General features: G+C 54.0%; 10 protein-coding genes across 10 annotated transcripts; 5 read left to right on the plus strand and 5 right to left on the minus strand.

The window, feature by feature from the left end:
• Positions 1–15: 15 nt before the first annotated feature.
• J7T54_003230 (20S proteasome subunit alpha 7) lies at positions 16–1007 on the minus strand (the record flags this gene model as incomplete). The annotated part of the gene is made up of 3 exons (XM_051506788.1): positions 16–660; positions 709–933; positions 1005–1007. The coding sequence occupies 3 exons, from the start codon at positions 1005–1007 to the stop codon at positions 16–18; spliced, it is 873 nt and encodes a 290-aa protein (XP_051361919.1).
• Positions 1008–2403: 1396 nt separating this feature from the next.
• On the plus strand, positions 2404–3150 carry J7T54_003231 (uncharacterized protein; the record flags this gene model as incomplete). The annotated part of the gene is made up of 1 exon (XM_051506790.1): positions 2404–3150. The coding sequence occupies one exon, from the start codon at positions 2404–2406 to the stop codon at positions 3148–3150; it is 747 nt and encodes a 248-aa protein (XP_051361920.1).
• Positions 3151–3408: 258 nt separating this feature from the next.
• On the minus strand, positions 3409–4716 carry J7T54_003232 (Ran GTPase-activating protein-like protein; the record flags this gene model as incomplete). The annotated part of the gene is made up of 2 exons (XM_051506791.1): positions 3409–4473; positions 4525–4716. 2 exons carry the CDS (start codon positions 4714–4716, stop codon positions 3409–3411), a joined length of 1257 nt encoding a protein of 418 aa, XP_051361921.1.
• A 468-nt stretch (positions 4717–5184) lies between these two features.
• Positions 5185–6483, plus strand: J7T54_003233 (Cytochrome c1; the record flags this gene model as incomplete). The annotated part of the gene is made up of 4 exons (XM_051506792.1): positions 5185–5262; positions 5410–5567; positions 5695–5757; positions 5811–6483. The coding sequence occupies 4 exons, from the start codon at positions 5185–5187 to the stop codon at positions 6481–6483; spliced, it is 972 nt and encodes a 323-aa protein (XP_051361922.1).
• Positions 6484–8335: 1852 nt separating this feature from the next.
• On the minus strand, positions 8336–9815 carry J7T54_003234 (uncharacterized protein; the record flags this gene model as incomplete). Its single annotated transcript, XM_051506793.1, has 5 exons — positions 8336–9336; positions 9387–9441; positions 9501–9615; positions 9665–9756; positions 9813–9815. The coding sequence occupies 5 exons, from the start codon at positions 9813–9815 to the stop codon at positions 8336–8338; spliced, it is 1266 nt and encodes a 421-aa protein (XP_051361923.1).
• Positions 9816–10268: 453 nt separating this feature from the next.
• Positions 10269–11972, plus strand: J7T54_003235 (T-complex protein 1 subunit delta; the record flags this gene model as incomplete). The annotated part of the gene is made up of 3 exons (XM_051506794.1): positions 10269–10319; positions 10370–10421; positions 10474–11972. The coding sequence occupies 3 exons, from the start codon at positions 10269–10271 to the stop codon at positions 11970–11972; spliced, it is 1602 nt and encodes a 533-aa protein (XP_051361924.1).
• Positions 11973–12318: 346 nt separating this feature from the next.
• On the plus strand, positions 12319–12822 carry J7T54_003236 (uncharacterized protein; the record flags this gene model as incomplete). The annotated part of the gene is made up of 2 exons (XM_051506795.1): positions 12319–12408; positions 12472–12822. 2 exons carry the CDS (start codon positions 12319–12321, stop codon positions 12820–12822), a joined length of 441 nt encoding a protein of 146 aa, XP_051361925.1.
• A 199-nt stretch (positions 12823–13021) lies between these two features.
• Positions 13022–13387, minus strand: J7T54_003237 (Cytochrome c oxidase copper chaperone-like protein; the record flags this gene model as incomplete). The annotated part of the gene is made up of 3 exons (XM_051506796.1): positions 13022–13162; positions 13219–13268; positions 13327–13387. 3 exons carry the CDS (start codon positions 13385–13387, stop codon positions 13022–13024), a joined length of 252 nt encoding a protein of 83 aa, XP_051361926.1.
• Positions 13388–14260: 873 nt separating this feature from the next.
• Positions 14261–15214, plus strand: J7T54_003238 (uncharacterized protein; the record flags this gene model as incomplete). Its single annotated transcript, XM_051506797.1, has 1 exon — positions 14261–15214. The coding sequence occupies one exon, from the start codon at positions 14261–14263 to the stop codon at positions 15212–15214; it is 954 nt and encodes a 317-aa protein (XP_051361927.1).
• A 772-nt stretch (positions 15215–15986) lies between these two features.
• Positions 15987–19177, minus strand: J7T54_003239 (uncharacterized protein; the record flags this gene model as incomplete). The annotated part of the gene is made up of 5 exons (XM_051506798.1): positions 15987–16169; positions 16328–16364; positions 16647–18003; positions 18280–18651; positions 19084–19177. The coding sequence occupies 5 exons, from the start codon at positions 19175–19177 to the stop codon at positions 15987–15989; spliced, it is 2043 nt and encodes a 680-aa protein (XP_051361928.1).
• Positions 19178–20337: the final 1160 nt, after the last annotated feature.

The following is a 20337-nucleotide window of genomic DNA, read 5'->3' on the forward strand; positions in this document are numbered from 1 at the left end:
GCCTCCTTTGGGCAGCTACTCCTCCATCTTGTCGTCCTTCTTCTCATCCTCTTCATCATCTGACTCGTCTTCCGCCCTCGCTAACCGCTCAGCCTCCTCCTTGAGCTCTTGAGGCACCTCCATGTGTCGCCCACCGGTCGGTCCGTCCACACCACTGATCCACGTCATCTCTAGCTCAAAGTCCTTGTCCTTGTTGTCCTTGTGTGCGTTGTAGATGATCTTGGCTGCCTCCTTGACCGCCTGCTCCAACGTGATGTTGCCAGCAGCGAGGTCCAGCTTCTCGAGCTCTGCCTTGGCTGCCTGTCTCCCCTTTCCGGTCGCAGCACCGTAGTATCCCCAGTACTGGCCACTGGGCTCTATCATATAAAGGAAGGGACCTCCGTGCTTCCCATCCAACTTGCCGCCCGCACCGGTGCTCGGCCCCGAGCCGACGACGCCGTCGATAACTTCGTCTCCGGAGCCGTCGACACCACCGACAATCGCTGTGATACCAAACGGTCGCACGGAACCATACATGGTGTAGGCTTGCAAGTAGCTGCCCATGCGCGAGGCGAGCTCCGATGTAGGGATGGGTGTCTTGAGGGTCTGGCGCCATGACTGAGCCTCGTCACGAGCGCGATCCACAAAGTGACGTCCGTCGGGCACCATGCCTGAGTACACCTAGATACTGTGAGAAGGAGACAGTTTATGCAATTTGATGGATCATACCACTCCAGCATGCTCGTCGACCGTCGCAATGCGCTTGTTGGCACCCGGCTTCAGCAGTTTTGACCCGATGATCTTCTCCACAGCGAGGACCACGCCGTCTTTAGCGCGGATGCCGATTGAGGTGCCGCCATTTTCGACTGCCTTGACAGCATATTCGACCTGGAAGTTTCGGCCATCGGGCGAGAAGATGGAGTTGAGCAAATCGTAACCCGTACCTATGGACGTCTAGTGACGACAGTTATTCAGCAGCTGTCACACCGCGGGCAATGAGGGGCTGCTAGACGAGAAGAGCTTACCATTTTGAAAACTGCGCGGTTTGAGTGACTTGTGTAGAGAGCCCAGAGGTGAAGGGTGTGAGGGTGGGCAGATCGAAGCTGTATGATGCTGAATGTGGGACGTCCAGAGCTTGCTCTTGTACCAGGCAACCTAGAGCTGCGTGTGTCGTCGTTGCACGGTGGTGCACTAGCCACAAAGTGGAGCGTGAACAAACTAGCCCGCCGCCAGCCACTTGTGGCGGAATACATCGGGATGTGGGAGCAGGTACCAGGTAAGCCTTAAGATCCATCCCACATCCCGCTCATAATCAGGCTTCGTAGTGACAGTCGGATCCGACTCGTGATCTACGGAGTTGTAATGTCAATAATCATCGACACTGGGTTGTCGCTTCGCAAGAAGCTAATAGGCTAAAGTAGGATATCTCTACACTTTACTATCATCATATAAGTCAGATCGCTGCGATTGAGCCTAGAGAGCAGAACATGAAGGTGCCCAATCGGTCACGGTGGCATTGCATCTGCCATCTGCACGGAGGATCGTTAGGGCGAACTCGTGGAAGTGACCCATTGGATCGTCTTGGTAGCAAGCGGATTGTACAGTAGGAGAATGCGCACGGTCGAACTTGTGTATCCGTACGAAGGATACTTCCCAGGGATCATTGAGAGCGTCTGGGATTTGGAGCATTGATCGCCTTCTTGTCTACTAGTAAGGATGACCTCAAAATCTTTGTATGAATGATGTACGTCAAATCATGGCTAATTCTGCGTCATGGACCCCTCCATGAAATGTGCGACGTGTCGTTGTCACCACCGGACCCCTCCATTGTGCACCACCCTTCAAATAGCCATGGTCGCATGAGACTTCATAGCTAATTGTGAGTCACGAAGAATTCCTCGCGCCAGTTCTTACACTCACAGACTGAGGCACCATCATTTCCTTTGAGGGAAGGACCCGTCATAGACGTGCCGAGACTTACCACCCCTTTTCCCCCGCCAATGCTTGACAAGTAGCAGCTGCTCAAGACCAAAAGGCCCCGGTCTTGTGACCCAACGAAACCCAACGAGGCCACCGCCTTTGTTCACTTTCCTCTCGACAGAAGGTTCTTCGGTTTAAATTTCTCCCTTCTTGCGTTCATCAGACTCTCTTCAGACAAACCGTGTTATAGGACAATATACAGATTTCGCCTTGCCTGAGCGCGATATATTTGAAGACGACCCCGACGGTCTTTGCTGTGCCCTCCCAAGTCATCAGCAGTTGTATTCAGCATCATATCGCAAAAGTAGGAGTACCTTTTTCGATTTCGCTCTTGAGCCTCGACAAGACTCTGTTCGTTCTATCACTTGCTACTGGTAGAGTGTGTGCATCCGAAGTAGGGATTCTCAGGTAAAACCATATCAAGATGACTGACGTCGGTAGGCCATGATGGCTGTACAACCAACTCATGATGAGCTTGCCGCTCTGTTCTCACGGAACCTGACTTTCAATCCTGATTCTCGAACTGCTCAGGATGTTCCACGGCACATGGACCCCATCGCGGCGCCCTCGTCGACGCAGCACATTGTTTACTCTATTTCGCAGCATTACCACCATTCAACTGCATTGTCTCCGCCCGAGATGCCCGAGAGACGATCATCAGAACCTGGACCAGGTGACAATCTCTCTTCAGAGACCATGCTTCGCATCCATGGCATCAACCCCAACACACTGACGCCATCACAAGTTCAGCTCTTCCGAGTTGCTGACAAGCCTCAGCAGCGACGGCTGCTTGAGCTGTGGAGCATCTGCCCTCCTAACGGTGGCGGCGATATCCCAGCCCTCGCATGGAGCAGCACAACCGTGGAACAGGAGGAGCAGCTAGCCCAGGTCCGATATGAGAGGCAGCAGCAGGAGCAGGAGTTGAGCCTCGACGGAACCATGATTCAAAATCCAAACGGGCAATGGCAGCAACAGCAAGACTGCGAGCCGTACATGACTTCAGGGTACGAGGAACTCATGCGTCGCGAGCGGGAGAAGCAACAAGCCTCCCTGGCATACACACCCGCAACGGACCCCGTCTACATGGGCTCGGACTATGCTAGAGAGCAGCAGCAGATGCAGATGGCATCTCAGTACGGGGCTTTTGAGCACTTCCGCGGCACATCAATGGACCCCATGGATGTTATGTGAGGACTGCAGCAATTCTTCATAATCTGATGATTGAATTATTGAAACCAGAGCCGACCAGCGACGAGGGTTTCTGACGAGCAAGAGCATTGTACCGGGCGTTGAAGCAGAATACCATAAATACCATAAATACCATTCACTGGATAGCATCGAAATCGATTACAGAAATTGTTCACAAAACGGAGTGTCATTATCGGGTATCGCATATCCGTCGGGCGCATAAGTCTAGCATATATATTCTATGTTGGCCGTGGCTCATCTCTAGATAGACGTCTTTTCCAACTTGTTTCTCAGTGCATCAACACTACCATCGGCGACCGAGACAGTAGGCTCTTCCTGCGCCTCCTCAGCTTCCTTAACTAACTTCTCGGCTTTCTCTTCCACGGTAGGCTCTTCCTCCTCCTCCTCCTCTTCCTCTTCCTCACTGTCAATCTCCTCAAGATCACTCAGACTATCAACACCCCAGTCATCTTCGACGACAACATCACCGGCATTCTTCTCTTTGCGCTCCTCCAAAAGCTCCTGGAGTGCGAGGATGGACTCGTCGTCTTCAGAGAACTTGTTGCCGTTGAGTTCGATACGCTTAAGCGCGGGCAGGGCCTCCTTTGCAGCGGCGGCGAAGTCTTTCACGCCGACAGCGGTGATTTCGTTGTACTGCAGGCGCAGGGTCTCGAGCTTGGCGTTTTTCCCGCTGGCGAGCGCCGCAGCAAGGGCGATACCACCCTTGGCCTTCAATAGGGAGTCACCAACGCCGAGTTCCTTCAAAGAAGACCATCCTGGTACAACCTTGGCGAGTGCCCTGGCACCCGTGACCGTAAACGTATTATCCTGCAGATCAAGGACCTCCAGCTGCGGCGCGGTCTTGAGGCCCTCGCTGAGTAGGTGAGAGATACCCTCGGGCCGAATACCATTCTGGACCATCTTGATCACCTTGATCTTATTGTGGAGGCTGTAGGCCTTGGCCCATGCGGTCATGCTGCCATTCTCCAGACGGTTGCGACCGCAAATGACGGTCTCAAGGTCGGGAACTTTCTTGCCTTCCTTCCTTGCCTCCTCCTTCTTAGCATGGAGCGCAGTGAGCGCATCCGCCACGAGGATGCCGGCGTGTGGGCCGAGACCATTGTTGTTCAGGTACAAGTGCTGCAGAGGCACATGGGCTGACAAGAATGCCACAACGGGGGCTTGTGTGTTGAGGCCAAAGGCGTTATCGTTGAGGTTGATCGTGTTTAGTTTCGGAAGGTTGAGGATCGATGTAAGGAGGGAAGAAAGGGCCTCGGGGATCTCGCTGAGAAGTCGGCCAGTAAAGATGTCTGCAAAGTTTGCGACCTGCGGGCATCTGCGTCAGTCGTTGCTGCAGAGCTTGGCTTGAATCCATACCTTGAGGTTTTTTTTGGTGGCCAGAACCTCCCCGAGGAGTTTGCAAGCCCCAATACCTAGGGTATTGCCCAGGATCCTGACTTCTTCAACATCTTGTTCGCGGAGGCCTGCGATATGAGGCTCGAGATCGGCTTCAGTGGTGAGCTTGAGGCCCTTCCCCTCCAGAGAGAAAATAATCTTGCTTTCCGACATGTTGAAGAAAATATACGAATGAGGTTCCGCTCCGTGGATGTTGCGAAATGCGAAATGCTCAAGTCGCAGCGGGCAAATGTCCTGGCAAAGAAGGGGTTGTTTGTTATGGTGGGGGCGGGGCAACGACGACGAACACTGCCAAAGCTTGAGCCTTGAGTGACCGAGTCGGGCCTAACCCAGGAAAGCAGAGGTGGGTCTTCCGAGTCGGACATCCTGGGCGGCTCAAGGTTCTTCCGAGGTCCGACCTTCGCCTGAATCTCCCGTCGTTGACGACGATGCTCCAGTCCTCACGTGATGATGGCCAATCAGCATCGGCCCATTTCGGAACGCTGGATTTTCTCTGATGCCAATGAAAGCATGCATCCATAGGCCTCGCCTGAGCCTTTTCGAACCTCCGACTCCGATCTCAACCTCCATCGCCGTTCTTTCCGATAGCGACCTCCCCTGCGCATCGCAGTCATTTTGCCCATGATGTTGGCGAGGTCTTCTTTGCGCTCGACGCGCACCCTCAATGGGCTCCGAAATGGCGCGACCGCTGTCACCAAGGTATGCCACGCACCTCGTCCCGTCCCTTTACCGAGGAGGACAGCAACCACCACATATCCACGCCTGCGATCGCCATCCCGACGACAAACGATTGGAATTGGACTGGGATCACAAAGAAGGGATGATGCTGACTAGTTATTTCTGCAGCGGACGATTTCGGCTAGCTCTGGTGCCGCGAAGGAAGCTACTCCTACCTCCATGAACATTGCCGCCGTCGCTTCGACTTCCCTGGCTGTTGGCTCCATTGCCTGGTACTACCACATGTACGGACCTGTGGCTCACGCTTCGACACCTGCTGAGGAGGGGTATGTGGACAACAGCGCTGCTGGACGGTTTACTGCGGCCCTCGACCAACTGCTGAGGAGCTGCGTGATAAACGTTCACGCAAGCCCAACCCACAATTGAGTACTGTGAGCTGACGAGACACGATAGTCTTCACCCCACCAAGTACCCCTGGGTTCACGAGCAGTGGTTCAAGACCTTTGACCACCAGGCGTAAGTATCGGTCTTGCTGTGCAGTCCCGAACAAGGTCGCTAATTACTCTTAGCCTGCGCCGAGGTTTCCAGGTTTACCAGGAGGTGTGCGCCTCGTGCCACTCTCTCAGCCGAATTCCTTACCGTACGCTTGTCGGCACCGTCCTGACCGTCGACGAGGCCAAGGCTCTCGCTGAAGCCAACGAATACGAGGGCGAGCCCGATGAGCAGGGCGAGACCACAATGCGCCCTGGAAAGCTCGCCGACTACGTTCCCTCTCCTTACAAGAATGAGGAGGCTGCCCGATTTGCCAACAACGGTGCCCTGCCCCCTGATCTGAGCTTGATTGTCAAGGCTCGCCACGGTGGCTGCAACTACATTTTCGACCTCTTGACTGGCTACCCCGAGGAGCCCCCTGCCGGCGCCGTCGTCGCTCCTGGAATGAACTTCAACCCCTACTTCCCCGGCACTGGCATCGCCATGGCCCGTGTGCTCTACGATGGACTCGTCGAGTACGAGGATGGCACCCCTGCCTCGACCTCGCAGATGGCCAAGGATGTTGTCGAATTCCTCAACTGGGCTGCCGAGCCTGAGATGGACGACCGCAAGAAGATGGGCATGAAGGTCCTTGTTGTCACCTCTGTACTATGGGCGATGAGCGTGTGGGTCAAGCGATACAAGTGGGCTTGGCTCAAGTCGAGGAAGCTGGCATACGACCCTCCCAAGGAGAGCAAGGTCCGCCACTGATCGAGATGCCGTCGGTCGTGTCTGGATTTGTACACTAGTCACCCCCTAGATCAGCTCATTTGTTAGCGAAGGCGGGCGGAACTGGGTTGGGAAATGAAGAGAGAGTTGGAGAAGGGAGCGGAAGCTAGAGTGTAAATCAGCTAAACGTTTTCAATACTTTTATTTTGTCCTACTACAGCGTCTATTCGGCGCCCTTCATCTACATGTTCTAGACGCATCAAACTTCCTGCCAGCAAGTATGTGACTGAGCTGCTAGCAGGTAATTCCTAGACTACGAGTCCCCGATGGGCGATCTAGCTACCGTAAGAAGGCCCCGACTCGTCTGCTACGTTCCAGTCAATTCCCAGGTCCTACCATTCCCAGTCTCTGCGTCGCCTGCCGGCTAATGCTGCGAAGGGGCCTGAATGTTGGTCAGGTGGCTGGCGCACCGAATCCCGCTCATGGAAGACTTGTTGGCCACTCACGGCCGCGATACCCGCTTGTAATGACCCGCCAACCAGCAGTTTAGAGGTGTCCATCAAATCAAATCCCGACTGCATGGCAGCAACTGCATGTCCTCTATCCAACGTATTTCAACGTACTTTCCAAGACCACTCGTCTCAGGCATCTTCTGGGGCGTGATTGGAACGTGCAGCTACCCTTTCCTTCTAAATTATCCTCTGCTTCGAACATTTGCTGTTGGCGGATTCGATCAACGCCCATCCATCCCATCGTGCTACCGTCCGAAACCGCTGCTTGTCCAGTGCTCTGGCCGCCATCGAGCTTTTCTCCAGACTGCACTTGATTACTGTCTTCCACAACGCCAGTAACAGCCATGCCATTTGTCGAACCGCCTCGAAAACGACGTCGAGACGACCAAGGCGAAGAATTCCTCTACAACTTTTTCAGCCCTAAACGGGCCCAGCAAGACCAACTCAACAGTCCACGGGAATGGCCTATCCGAAAGGTCATCCCATTACCGAGCAAACGTGCGAGATTTGATTATCGAGCCCCAGAGCACATGCTCCATGAGAAGCAGTACGACATATTTCCCCGGCAAAAATCGAAAGGTACCAACCTGCTACTCATGCCGTGCCACATCTGTGGCGATCACCCTTCGAGGGCATCTCAGCTGGACGGGTTTGCTCATTGCCAAGGTTGTAGCGAGTGGACATGCTACGTCTGCATACGGCAATGTCAGGGCTGGATCGATGAAGAAGAATCCAATGCGTCCATGATTCTTGAGCAGGAGGTCTTGTCACGATCATTCGAGATGAAGAACTTTGACGACGGCAACGTCTCTCCCAAGACAAGGATACCCTACGGAGAAAAAACGCAGAGAACAGCAGGAGGAGCATCTTGGAAAGCGAAAGGACACCAGAGCATAATATGCCGAGGATGTTGCGTTGAGCCAAAGGAGACGGACGGGGAGGTTGCGTGCCTGGGTTGTTATCACCAATTTGCGGCCGCGATAGGCGTGTAATGGGGAGCGACAGCAATGGCATAGTGATGGTCAACTTCTCACCATATAACGGCACGACTTTGCATTTCGACACGACGGATACCCATGCAGAGCACAGTGGAGAGGAACATTTCACTGCCTGGCCTAGCATTGCATCTTTTTTCATCAGGGCTTACTGGGATTGGGACTGGGCACGGGCGTTCATGCTTTAGGTACGGATATATATCGTCGGATCACACAATGAGAAGGTAGTAGACGACACACAAATGCGCCGCGGATGGGGCATTTTGAAATGGCCATGCCTGGACAAACGCCGTCTATTCATCAACGAATCTAGCTCCGGCGCACCCAGACCCATCTAGTCGTACACCATGATAAATAAGCCCTGACCGGTTATAAAATTCTAAGCGCTTAATTGTATTGCATGTACGTCGCTGTCGAGTTGAACTTGAGGTTACCCTTGATCACCTTGTCGACAGCACTGAGGAAGTCCTTCTCCGACGCTACCTTCCTCCGCGCACGGATGGCGTACATGCCGGCCTCAGTGCACACGCTTCGAAGCTCGGCACCTGTGCTGTTGGGGCAGAGACGCGAGATCAGCTCCCATCGAATGTCGCGCTCGACGGACATGCTCTTGGCGTGGATTCGGAGAATGTTTGCACGACCTTCGAGGTCAGGTAGGGAGAACTCGATCTTGCGGTCGATACGACCGGGACGCATCAAAGCTGGGTCGAGAGTCGAGGGTCTGTTGGTGGCGAACATGACCTTGATATTTCCTCGCGCATCGAAACCGTCCAGCTGTGTGATGAGCTCCAACATTGTTCGCTGGACCTCATTGTCTCCACCGGCGCCGTCGTCGAAACGGGCACCACCCACGGCGTCAATCTCGTCGAAGAAGATGATACAGGCCTTCTTCGTTCGCGCCATCTCGAACAGCTCGCGCACCATCCTCGCACCCTCACCGACGTACTTCTGCACGAGCTCAGAACCAATGACTCGGATGAAGGTAGCATCGGTCCTGTTGGCAACGGCTCTCGCGCAAAGTGTCTTGCCTGTTCCTGGGGGCCCGTACAGCAAGGCACCCTTGGGAGGGTCGATACCCAAGTTCACGAATCGCTCTGGCGAGAGCAATGGCATCTCGACAACTTCCCGCAGCTTCTCGACCTGTTCTTTGCAGCCACCGACATCGCCATAGGTCACATCCGGCTTTTCCTCGACTGTCATCATGGTAACGCTGGCATCGATCTTGGGCGGTAGCGGCAGCATGATCTGATACTTGTTGCGGTCGACGCCCACTCGCATGCCTTCTTCGATATCTGTCGGACTGACGCGCTCGCCAAGTTGAACGACGAACTTTGCGATTTGCTTAACGTTGATAACATATTTGCTCTTCGACTCGTCGCCTTTCTCATCTGCAATAATCTTCGTGCATCGTGCGACCTGGAAAGGCTGTTCCTCTGACATGCGTTGACGGTCGGCGGCGACATCCCATAGATGTGGTGGTGCGAGTCCGGTATCTGATTCCTTGAGAACAGTCAGGACAACTCTCTAAAACGCGGGGCGCGTGCTCGCTTACTTTCACGCCAATCTTCTCATTGACGCTCTGCTGTTTGTCTTTGATCTCCTTCTCGAGTTTCTTGAGGGCGGTTCCATATGGAGCGGCGCCATACGTCTTGAGTACTTGGATATCCCTAACACTGGTGAGCGGACTGCGACAGCCTTTGAAACTCGAAATCATACTCGTCAGAAAGAGGTGTGATTTTCTTCTCTTCTACCTCATCGTCGGCAAAGTTCTTCTGGTACTTTTCCCAGCTGGAGCCGGTCGCGGAAGGCTGTTGCTGCAATTAGCGACATCTGTCATGAGGTGACGTGCGTCGGCCGGACGTACCATGTTGGCAATCCGCTTGATCGAGAGATATTTATCGTGAAAACTTCAGTACCCGCGGTCAAACGAGTTTCTGAATATAGTTGTTGTAGACTGTTAAGGGGAGAGTCGTGGACGTGACGCTGGATGGTGATGAAGGGCATGGAAGTCAGAAGCATGCCGTAATCTGCGTTGCCTTGAGCCTGGAGCTGCACGCACGGACCCTCGCAGTGGCAGTTGGAGCTGTGTCGCTTTAGTCCGAATAAAGCTAGCGCGGGATGTAGCTGCACCCGGAAGGGGATCATCTCGGGGTCCGAGCAGCCAAAAATTCTAGGATGCAATGGCGGAGTGAAGGCACATTGCTAGGGCAGAAAGTGGGATATCTGGAGGCTTCCAGCAACAACAGATTCGTGTTTCTCACCGCATCTCGACAAGCACAATCCCTTCTCGAGATCAAAGAAACCGCAGACATTTCTCAACATGGCTACTCAAGCTGCGCCCAGCGGCAACAACAGCAATGCCACTTTCAGAGTACGTCCAGCTCCTGTGAAGCTCCAAATTGCCCCGCTGACCGCGCCCAGGATAAGGAGAAGCCGATGGCGGTGCGGTCTGCCAACATTGTCGCAGCCAGAGGTATGCACACAACTTCGACAAAGACAGCTGAGGTATGCTAATCGCTTCGCAGCCGTCGCAGATGCTGTCCGAACCTCACTCGGCCCCCGCGGCATGGACAAGATGATTCGCAGCGGGAAAGGCGAGACGATTATCACCAACGACGGCCACACGATGCTGAAGAGCATGTCGGTCATGCACCCCACAGCTAAGATGCTGGTTAACCTGGCAGGAGCGCAAGACATCGAAGCCGGCGATGGTACTACATCGGTTGTTGTCATCTGCGGCAGCTTGCTCGGCGCTGCCGAGCGTCTGCTCTCCAAGGGTATTCACCCCTCCGTCATCTCGGATGCCTTCCAGCGTGCAGCCGCCGCCGCCGTCGAAGTCCTCCACGACATGTCGCAGCCAATCTCGCTCAGCGACACTGCGTCCCTTCTCCAAGCCGCCAACACATCCCTATCTTCGAAGATCGTTTCGCAGTATTCGAACCTCCTGGGCCCCATGGCGGTCAACTCCGTCACCAAGACCATCGACCTCAAGACCGCGGAGAACGTCGACCTGAGGAATATCCGCATCATCAAAAAAGTCGGTGGAACGATCGAGGACAGTGAGCTGGTAGAGGGCCTAGTTTTGGAACAGCCGGTGCTCAAGAATGCCAACGGGCCGGTGAGGATGGAGAAGGCAAAGATTGGCCTGATTCAATTCCAGCTCAGCCCCCCCAAACCCGACATGGAGAACACAGTTCAGGTCAACGACTACCGCCAAATGGACAAAATTGTCAAGGAGGAGCGTCTCTACCTACTGAACATGGCCAAGAAGATCAAGAAGGCTGGCTGCAACGTGCTGCTCATCCAGAAGTCCATCCTGCGCGACGCCGTCAACGATCTTTCCCTGCACTTCCTCGCCAAGCTAGGTATCCTCACAGTGAAGGAAATTGAGCGCGATGAGGTTGAGTTCATTTGCAAATCTACTGGGTGCAAGCCTATTGCCGACGTCGACTCTTTCACAGCCGACAAGCTGGGATCTGCTGACCTCGTCGAGGAGGTCCAGTCCAGCGGCAGCCGCATGATCAAGGTCATGGGAGCCAAGGCTACCGGCAAGACCGTGTCAGTGGTGGTTCGTGGCGCCAACAGCTTGATCCTTGAGGAGGCTGAGCGCAGTCTCCACGATGCTCTTTGCGTCGTCCGTTGCTTGGTGAAGAAGAAAGCTCTCATCGCTGGTGGAGGTGCTCCCGAGATTGAGATTGCGGCACAGCTCTCGAAGCAGGCTCGCAGTCTGACCGGGACTGAGGCGATCTGCTGGAAGGCTTTCGCGGACGCCATGGAGGTCGTCCCTACCACACTGGCAGAGAACGCGGGATTGAACAGCATCAAGGTCGTCACCGACTTGAGGCACCGCCACGAGATGGGAGAGAAGAATGCGGGAGTCAGCATCAAGTCAGGAGGTGTCAACACCAACATCTCCAAGGAGAACGTCTTGCAGCCCCTCTTGGTGAGCACAAGCGCCATCGAGCTCGCCGCAGAAACTGTCAAGATGATTCTGAGGATAGACGACATTGCGTTGACAAGATAGAGAGCATGACACTCCGCCAGGAACCTGTATGATAATACCAAAAGGGGCAACCGCGGACAATGAAGAAATGAAACAACACATAATGTCTGTGATCACATATATACTATGAATTTGCCGACACAGCTTTATCGTCTTTCTGAATGCTTGTGAAATAAAGGGAAAACACTGCCGCGAGGCTCCTGCCTTGTGCTACTGTTGAAGCGAGGCGCTGAATTGATCAGTCGCGACTTCCCTCCATACTATTCTTACACAAGACCACACCTGGTAATTTGCTCCGGCCTTGAATTGACTGGTAGTCTTGCAATCTTCATCAAGCCCACTTCAACAAGCATTTCGAATTGGCAAGATGCCACCACGCGCCAAGAGGACCCAGCAGTCCGCTGACTATGACTCTGATATCGACGGGATCTTCCAGGCTCAACAGCGAATTCGTGAGGTAAGGCGTTCTGCGACTATGTGAATCGCTCATCATTACGACGAAGCTTAACCTCGTGATTAGTTGAAAAAGGAACAGAACGGTGAAATACAAAAAGTCGTGGGCGAGACAGAGGCACAGCTCGAGAAGCTCCAGAATCGAATCCTCACCACGATGGACGAGAAACACAAGCAAAGGCACGATAGATCGTGTGGCTCTTGGCATCAGCAGCTAACAGCTCAATACAGCGCGAAGAACCACGCCACAGATATTGCTAAACTTGCGGAAAGTGTCGAGAGGAGAGCCGAGATTGAACGAGAAATAATCAGGTTTACAAAGGCCATGTCGTCCAAGATGCACGAGCTTGAGACCATGATGCTCGAAGCATATGATCACAGGGTCAAGACTGCCAAGGAATGCATCGGCCATGGTTGAATAGGGGGGTGCCAGACCGTCGTTGTTCAGAGTGATATCGTAGCGCTATTCTGCGCTAGCAACAGGGCGAACGTGGTGTCGTGAGAAATTTAAAGAGTCTATTGCGCCGTCTCATCTATCTTTTGGCCGTTGAGTACACGTATAGTACAAGTCGTACACAGCTCCGTCGACAAGCTCCTTTCATCGCCATCGTTTAATGTTACACATTATATCCGAACCCGGCCATGCAGGACTTGTATTGTTCTACCAAGCTCTTGCAGTCGGCAGCAGGATCGTCGGCCTTGGAGAAAAGCATGCACTCGTCGCGCTTCGCCTTTTCATCCTTGCATACGCAGCAGGGCTGGCGGGAATGTTAGCCTACGACTCGATTATTGCGAAAGGGTGCAGTGGGCTAACCTTGGGCTTGGAGACAGCCTCCGCAGCGGCTGTGACGGAGGTGGGAGCACCTGATCAGGTTAGCTACTGTGTGTTGGCTCGAACTGTTTCTTCTAGATATTCACGTACCTGACGTAGCGATTTTGCCTTCCATGGTGTTGTTGTTAACCATTGACTGTTGCGAGCCCATGTTGGAATGTGCTGATGCTGACAATTAATCAGTTAAGTGTACGTAGATCATGGCGACATCAAAGAAAGATGACCCGCGGCTTATCGATAGCGGCGCCATGATTCATAAGCCAAGGCTGACCAATGAGCGTGCGTCGCACGCTCAAATGCGCGAGCTGGACTGCGAGAACTCTCCAAGGATTATTAGGTACCTTCACGTTACTAGAATGTGGAAAAAGTGTGAATTTGTGATGACTATGATGCAACAGCCGGCTATTCGGCTGCGAAAATAAGGCCTAACGCCGTCGTTATCAGGTTGTCTGTATACTGGCTGGCGATCGTGGCTGTCTCTTAGCCGGGGAAGCATGGATCGCGTTGGGAACCTATGAGCTTGACTACGACGCTGTTCACGGTGCTCGCCGAGGTTGGCGACAAGCCTTTGGGCTATTGGCAGTTCACAATTAGTGATTATGAAAGGAACCGACTGACCCTTTTCCCGTTGAGAAAGTCATCGCCAAGTTCCGACAGCCGCCTGTGAGTCAACGCTGCGGACTTGCAAAGCCACAATTCGTCACTAGCCACACCCTGCGACGGACTTTCGCCCCCCCCACACCCACCCAAACCAAGGTCACGACCAGCCGCGTGGCGAACCACCTACCCGATTCTCACACGTTCTAACACCAGCTTGTTCCACCCCTTCTCCCTCCATCTAATCACTTCCATTCAGGAGAGGCGATATTGCGAATCACCATCTGCCTAGCTGACTGTTGCGTGTCCCTGGCACTGCCTGGTTGGCTCATTCTTGTATATAGCCTAGGTGTAGCTACTCCGTACCTGTGAAAACACCGTCTCTTTGACATCTCTTTGCCAACCAATCCAATCTCAAAACATTACCATGTCTTCCCAAGCAAACAACAACAACAACAACAATGCCAACAATAGCACTCGAGCTCCTCGTCCGGAGGACTTCTTCGCCTCCTTCTTCCCGGGTCTAAACCCACCCACCGGCAGCGGCGTTGATCATCTCGGCAACGATTTCTTTACCCACTTGGCTGGTGCCTTCCAACCTCCTCCCCCTCCGCCGCATGCTGGACCCTGGGCCGGAGCTGCTTTCAGCGGTGATTTTGATGATTGGAACCCTTGGCTGCACCACGGGCCTCCAAGGCATACTCATCGTGGGGGCGGCCCTCATCGTCATCGACATGGCCAGGGCCAGGGCCCTGGACCACGAGGCCATCACGCCAGGGACGAACAGCAGCAACAACCTCGTGATCCGGCCTCTGCCGGCGAAGACGTACCCGATCCCGCAGAAGTGACGCCCGACGAGGACTCATCATCTTCCTCCCCGGGTGGAGCTCGCCAGTGCCCGCGCCGTGAGCAACAATTCAACCCCTTGGCGAACGCCGCGCAGAGGATGAGCGAGGTCCTGAAGAACCACCTTCAGAATTACAACAATGCCTCCTCTGCCACGAACAACGGTCCAAGGACTACCGACAATGATGTTGACTGCTTCACTCCCCCCATGGACCTTTTCGACGCCGTCACGACTTATACCCTGCACACTCCCCTACCCGGTGCAAAGAAGGAGGATGTCGGTATCTCCTTCGATCCCGAGACCGCCAAGCTGTCCATATCGGGAGTTATCCACCGCCCTGGCGACGAAGAGTTCCAGAAGACGCTTGTAGGCAAGGGCGAGCGTACCGTGGGCATGTTCAAGCGCGAGGTTGAGCTGAAGGACGAGGTCGACGCGGCGGGTATCACCGCCAAGATGGAGGATGGCATCTTGATTGTGACCGTGCCCAAGGTCGAGAAGGGCTGGACCGAGATCCACAAGATTGAAATCGAATAGAAGAGATACTATGGACACTGGTGGACGAGGTAATTAGCGACGCTGCTTAGGCTCTCATTGGAAGTTGCAATGTTGGCGTTAGGTAATTGGGTTTTGAAATATGCACTTAATAAACAAGGACAGAGATGATAATAATTTTGCTGTGTCGTTCTCGTGGACTTGGGTCGTGGTACTGACATGTCGAGCAGCGCAGGCCAGCGTTCAATCGTGGACTTTGACTACCTAGACCAAGCCTTTCCGCGATAATGACATGGTCACCCACTATTGTCTCAGAAGGGGAGAAGACATCGACGGTCGCAAAGTTTTCTCGATCTAGCTCAGGGTATCACTAGGCTTCGTAATACAATCAATATACACACGTACATGGTATTATGGGATTCCAGCGGCCCTCCCACAAGTGTCTGTCGTTTGCCTTGGTACGCCTCGGGCGCCGTGGGAACGTCTCCAACGTACAAGCTGGAAAAAAAAGTCAAATTACAAAACCGCCCTCAATGCCAAAACGCCATGCTGCAAGGCAGATTCAAGATATCTTCCAAAAGGTTTCTGCGAAAATCGAATGCTGGAGAGGTCTCAATCAACGGCTGCGTTGCACGCTTGGTCGGCGCAGCAACTGTACACTCAGTGCCTCCATACTGGTTTGTTGTCTTTCGCTGGAACTTCTTTTCGTCGCATCGCTAAACGAGAAGCTGCCAAGGCCTGGGGGCTGGCACGCCCAGTGCTGCTTTCTCGACGAGCCGTAGTCGTAGGTTTCGCTTGCGGCAAAAAGCTAGTCCTACGCGATGTCGATGCTAGCGAGCTCGCTGGCCGGCTGGGATGGGCCTCCTCCATAGAAGAAAGAGCTCTTGGCGGTTGAAATGAAGCCCTGCGGTTCGAAGAGGTTGACGAACTGGCCAAATCGACTGAGGCATTTGACCCTTGTACCGCCAAGCGTGGCTGCTGCAGTGCCTGGTGTTGCCTGGGGGTTGTCAAGCGTTCGCGGAAAGAAAGTCGAGAGTGCCCAGTTCTAGTGGGAGTTTCATCGACTTTTGGTGATTCCGACGTTGCCCTGCTGAGCGGGCTACGGTACATAGGTAGTTTGGATGTGCTCGCCGACCCAGTTGTAAAAGAAGACACAGAGCGCTGCGCGTGAGGTGAGTTCTTTGCGTAGGGACTTGGTGTCGTTAGGCTCAGTGGTTTGAAATGATGCCCAGTATCAATGGACGAGGTGTTAGTTGATGTGTTCCACCTCGGTCTATAGCCTAGAGTCGAGCTTGGACGCTGAATCTGGCTCGGTGGTCTAGGAGTGGTAGACGAAGAACTGGAGACTGTGGCCAGACGAGAGGCGCCACCTCTTTTGGCAGCGTACGCAGGAGCTGGCAGAGATGACTGTCTTCGGTATGCGACTCCATCATTGCGAATGTTACCCGATCGGCCTTGGGAATAAGGTACATACGGTTCGACACCCAGGCTTGACATGATCTCGGACGACGGCGGCGAACTGCCAGGGGTGGCCTGGCTGCTTCCCAATGGAGACCTGTCGTTCGAAAGCATGGTTGAGACCGAATCGCGAAGCTGCTGACTCTTTCGCTCAGCGTGGAGCTCCTCGCAAGCAGCATCCATTTCGCGTGTCTGTTCTTTGAGTGACGACCACCGTGCCTCCAAATCAAGGTGCAGACGCAGAATCTCACCATTGACTGTGATGCGATCCTTGACGCCCTTGTCAATAATTGACAAAACTCGCTCAATGGCAGGTCCATAGTGTGTCTTTTTGGCCTCATAGCTCTCCAACTTCTTGATCAGTGCCGGACTGGCCATCTGGGCCTCAGCATCCATAGCCTCGCGTAGCTTGGCCAGGGATCTTTCGACTGATTCATGCATCTTCTGAGCCTGCCTTCCCGCCCCGCGGAACACAATGACCCAGCGGTCCTCGCCAAGCTCCTTGCGTAGCGATTCGGCATCCTTCTCGAGTTTTTTGTAGCTCGCGTCCAGCCCTGTTCTCCGCATCTCTAGCTCCTCGCACGCAGTCGGGAATGCATGCTCGGCGCGAGTCTGGAACACCGAGAGTCTCATGGGCAGAAAATCAAGGGAAGCTCGCAAAGGCTGCATACGAGCAAACAACGCCAGAAGACTTGAATCATCCTGCGACAGTGTAGGCGCACCCGGGGTATTCGGAGCGCCGGGCGAGCTTGGATTCGTCGAGAAGAAAGGAATGCTCAGGCGGTTGTTCGCTTTGCTCTTGGTGATTTGCGGCGGGGTATCCTCGACGATTGTCTCAAGATCAGCAATGTCCACGCCGTCGCCTGCCGCCGCCGCTGCGATGCTCTTGTGCCTCCTTTCCTCCATCTCGAAGACTAGGCGGGCCAATTCGTCCATCTCGCTTTGAATGTCGCCCAAAACATTGTTCCAGAGCTCTTCCCATTCCATAGCGATTTCCACCTGGCCCCGGACATTATGGAGTGTCGACCGAATGCTGCTCCATTCCCCTACAATGGCTTCCATTTGACTCACAGCGCGTCTCAAATCTTCAGCGGGCACTTCCTGTATGTCTTTGCGAGACTGAAGCCTCTCAATGGCGCCGACATAGACGTTGATCAAATCTTCGAACCGAACGATCGCGTTCTCAACCTCAGTCAGCCCTTCCCTGCCTCCAGCTGCCGACCACTCCACATCATCGTCGCTGTCCAGGCCAGAAATGACCTCGGATGCCTTTGAGATCCAGCTCCGAATCTGGTCGGCGGCATTTATCAGGGCCTTGGCAGCAACTGTCGCTGTTGGGATCGCCGATACCTTCTCGGATAAGGATCCAGCATCTGGCAATTGTAGAGAGGTCAGTTGTGCAAGTTGGTTGGCGAAAGAGGCACGCGAAAGTGTATAAATCGATCCCGGGCGGTTGTGGCCAGGTGTGAAGTACGACCCCAGCCCAGGTGTGAAGTCGTTCGAAGCTGAAGTAGAGGGCGGTGTCACTGGCGGTGGAGTTTCTTTCGGTGGCGGTGTTGGAGGTTTTTCGGGTTCCTCTTGCGCTGCAGGAGGTGGGTGCGTGTCTCGCTCGATGTGCTCTCGACGAACTTCAGGTATCGACTTTGTACCATTGCCGTTGGCATGGTCAGGCAAACGGTACTTTTGCGTGTCCATGGCCAAGGCCTCCGGAACCTCAATATCGGGAGGCTGGGGATCAGACTGTTCAAGTTGACACGAGGACCCGCTGTCGACAAGCGAGTCTGGAGTATCCTCTTCGAGGTCAGGTTTTCGAGAAAATATTGTTATCGCACTAGCGCCCTTCCAAGGGCGGCCGCGCCTGACGACCACGGATTTGGAAGAGCCTTGTTGCAATTTTTCGTCGAGTTCGCGGAGCTGATCCTCGTTGAGGCGACCGATGCTATCGAGAGGGGCTGTTGTCGTTGCCGTCGAGGGCTTTTCTCCGGTGCCGAATCCTAGTGCTTTGAGACGAGCCGCCAGGCCTGGGGATGGTTTTCGGATTGCCGATCGCGAGGTGGACGGGGTTGCGGCAAGTGTTGCATTCGGCGTTGACCACAAACTGTCGTGTCGCGTCGTTGAATGCGAAGAGGACGAGCGCGAGGCAGGGCGACGGGACGTATTATTTTGGAGGCTTGGGAGCGACGAGGAAGCAGTAACTCCACGGTCAGAAGCGGAGGAATTGAAAGGCAGGTGAGATATATCGCTAGACAAGTCGCTAAAGGTTATGAGTGTTGCTGCATCATGATCCTGCCGGTGCTTGCTGGCTGCTGCGTCTCTATCTGCATGCGCCGTGGGGTGAAGCTGGGGTTGGGATTGGACGCAGACCTGTCGCTGCTCGCTGACGTCCGCCCGCTGGAGCTCAGTTGGAGCAGCGTTGGCCAACGGATCGGTGTTGCTTGTCAAGCAAGATTCACCACTGTCCTCGATTTCAATTAACGCATTATCGTAAACGCGAGGCTCTTGGAGTGCTTCGTCCAGATCCGAGATACTGTTTTCGCTGTTGGTCATTGAAACCGACAAAGCCCAGCCTAGGGTGCTCCGCCCCTGACTAGCACCGAGAGCGAAGGCCAGAAATTGCCGGGCAAGAACGGGGCTGGCAAGGACCACTCAAGCTGAGACACGACACACTCGCTGTGCCCCTCGGGTTCCGTCGACTTTTGGTGATGTTTGGCGCAATGCCAAAAAAAGCTCGGCAGATGGAGCGGCTAGCTTGCAAACAAAAACTGTGCGTGTAATTGAGCCTCCTGAGTAGGTGCGAGAGAGTCGATACGTAGTCCTGGTCTTGGTCAGGTTGTTGCGGCACAGACAGCACTGTGACAAGATGGAGAGATCTGTGAATGCTGCGCTATGAGAAATAAATGCGCTGTGTGAACCGACAGACTTGAGGATTCTAATGAATGATAGATCGCAATGGGCTCGCGCGTTGGCTTTGTCGGAGAGTCTGAGATGTAGTAGTGGCAAATGTCGTTCGCGCGGTTTGCGCAAGCACCTGGTCGGTGATGAATATGAGGGTAAAGTGGTTTCCAGGTGATCACCCAAGAGTGAGAAGGTAGGAGAAAGATGCAGGAGGGAGAGAAAGGTTGTAGAGACGTAAAGACGGCCGAAGCTGATGGTTGGGGAAGGTTGTATGCTGTTTGAGGGAACAAACGGGGAGAAGGTGCAATAGCAGTAAGAAAAAACCTGCGTAACGAGCAGGTTTAAGTGACAATGAAAAGAATGAGAAGAAACGTGAAAGGAGGGCAAGTTGGCCGACAGGTGAAGGTATGTAGTGCCGAAGGCAAGGGGAACAACAGTCGCTCGATAATTACATGCGAATCGAAAAGAGAGTCTCAAAGGCTGTCTCAGTGACGAACGAAGCTTGAAAGCTAGAGGTTCGCGATGATCGATTAAGCTGCCGCAGCTTTTTCGGGACTAGCGCCGAAGCTACCAGGATCAGTTCCAGTCAAGCAGCTTCACCTCCATCTCATCTTAATATTGCAAATTTCGAATGACAGGGAATCCTGGGTTGCACTACGCGGCTATTTGCTGTCATTGTTGAGTTCCCCGGGTAAATAGCAGACCATGCTTCTGGACTTCTCTACTTCAAGTACTTGGACTGGCGGGTGGACCGTGGTTCTGAGCTCAACGGACATCGCGTCTACCAACTGTTATAGGTCTTAGCAACCTGC

Source organism: Emericellopsis cladophorae (assembly GCF_022114955.1).
Source record: "Emericellopsis cladophorae strain MUM 19.33 chromosome Unknown NODE_25_length_288687_cov_117_495977, whole genome shotgun sequence".
NCBI classification, from domain to species: domain Eukaryota; kingdom Fungi; phylum Ascomycota; class Sordariomycetes; order Hypocreales; family Bionectriaceae; genus Emericellopsis; species Emericellopsis cladophorae.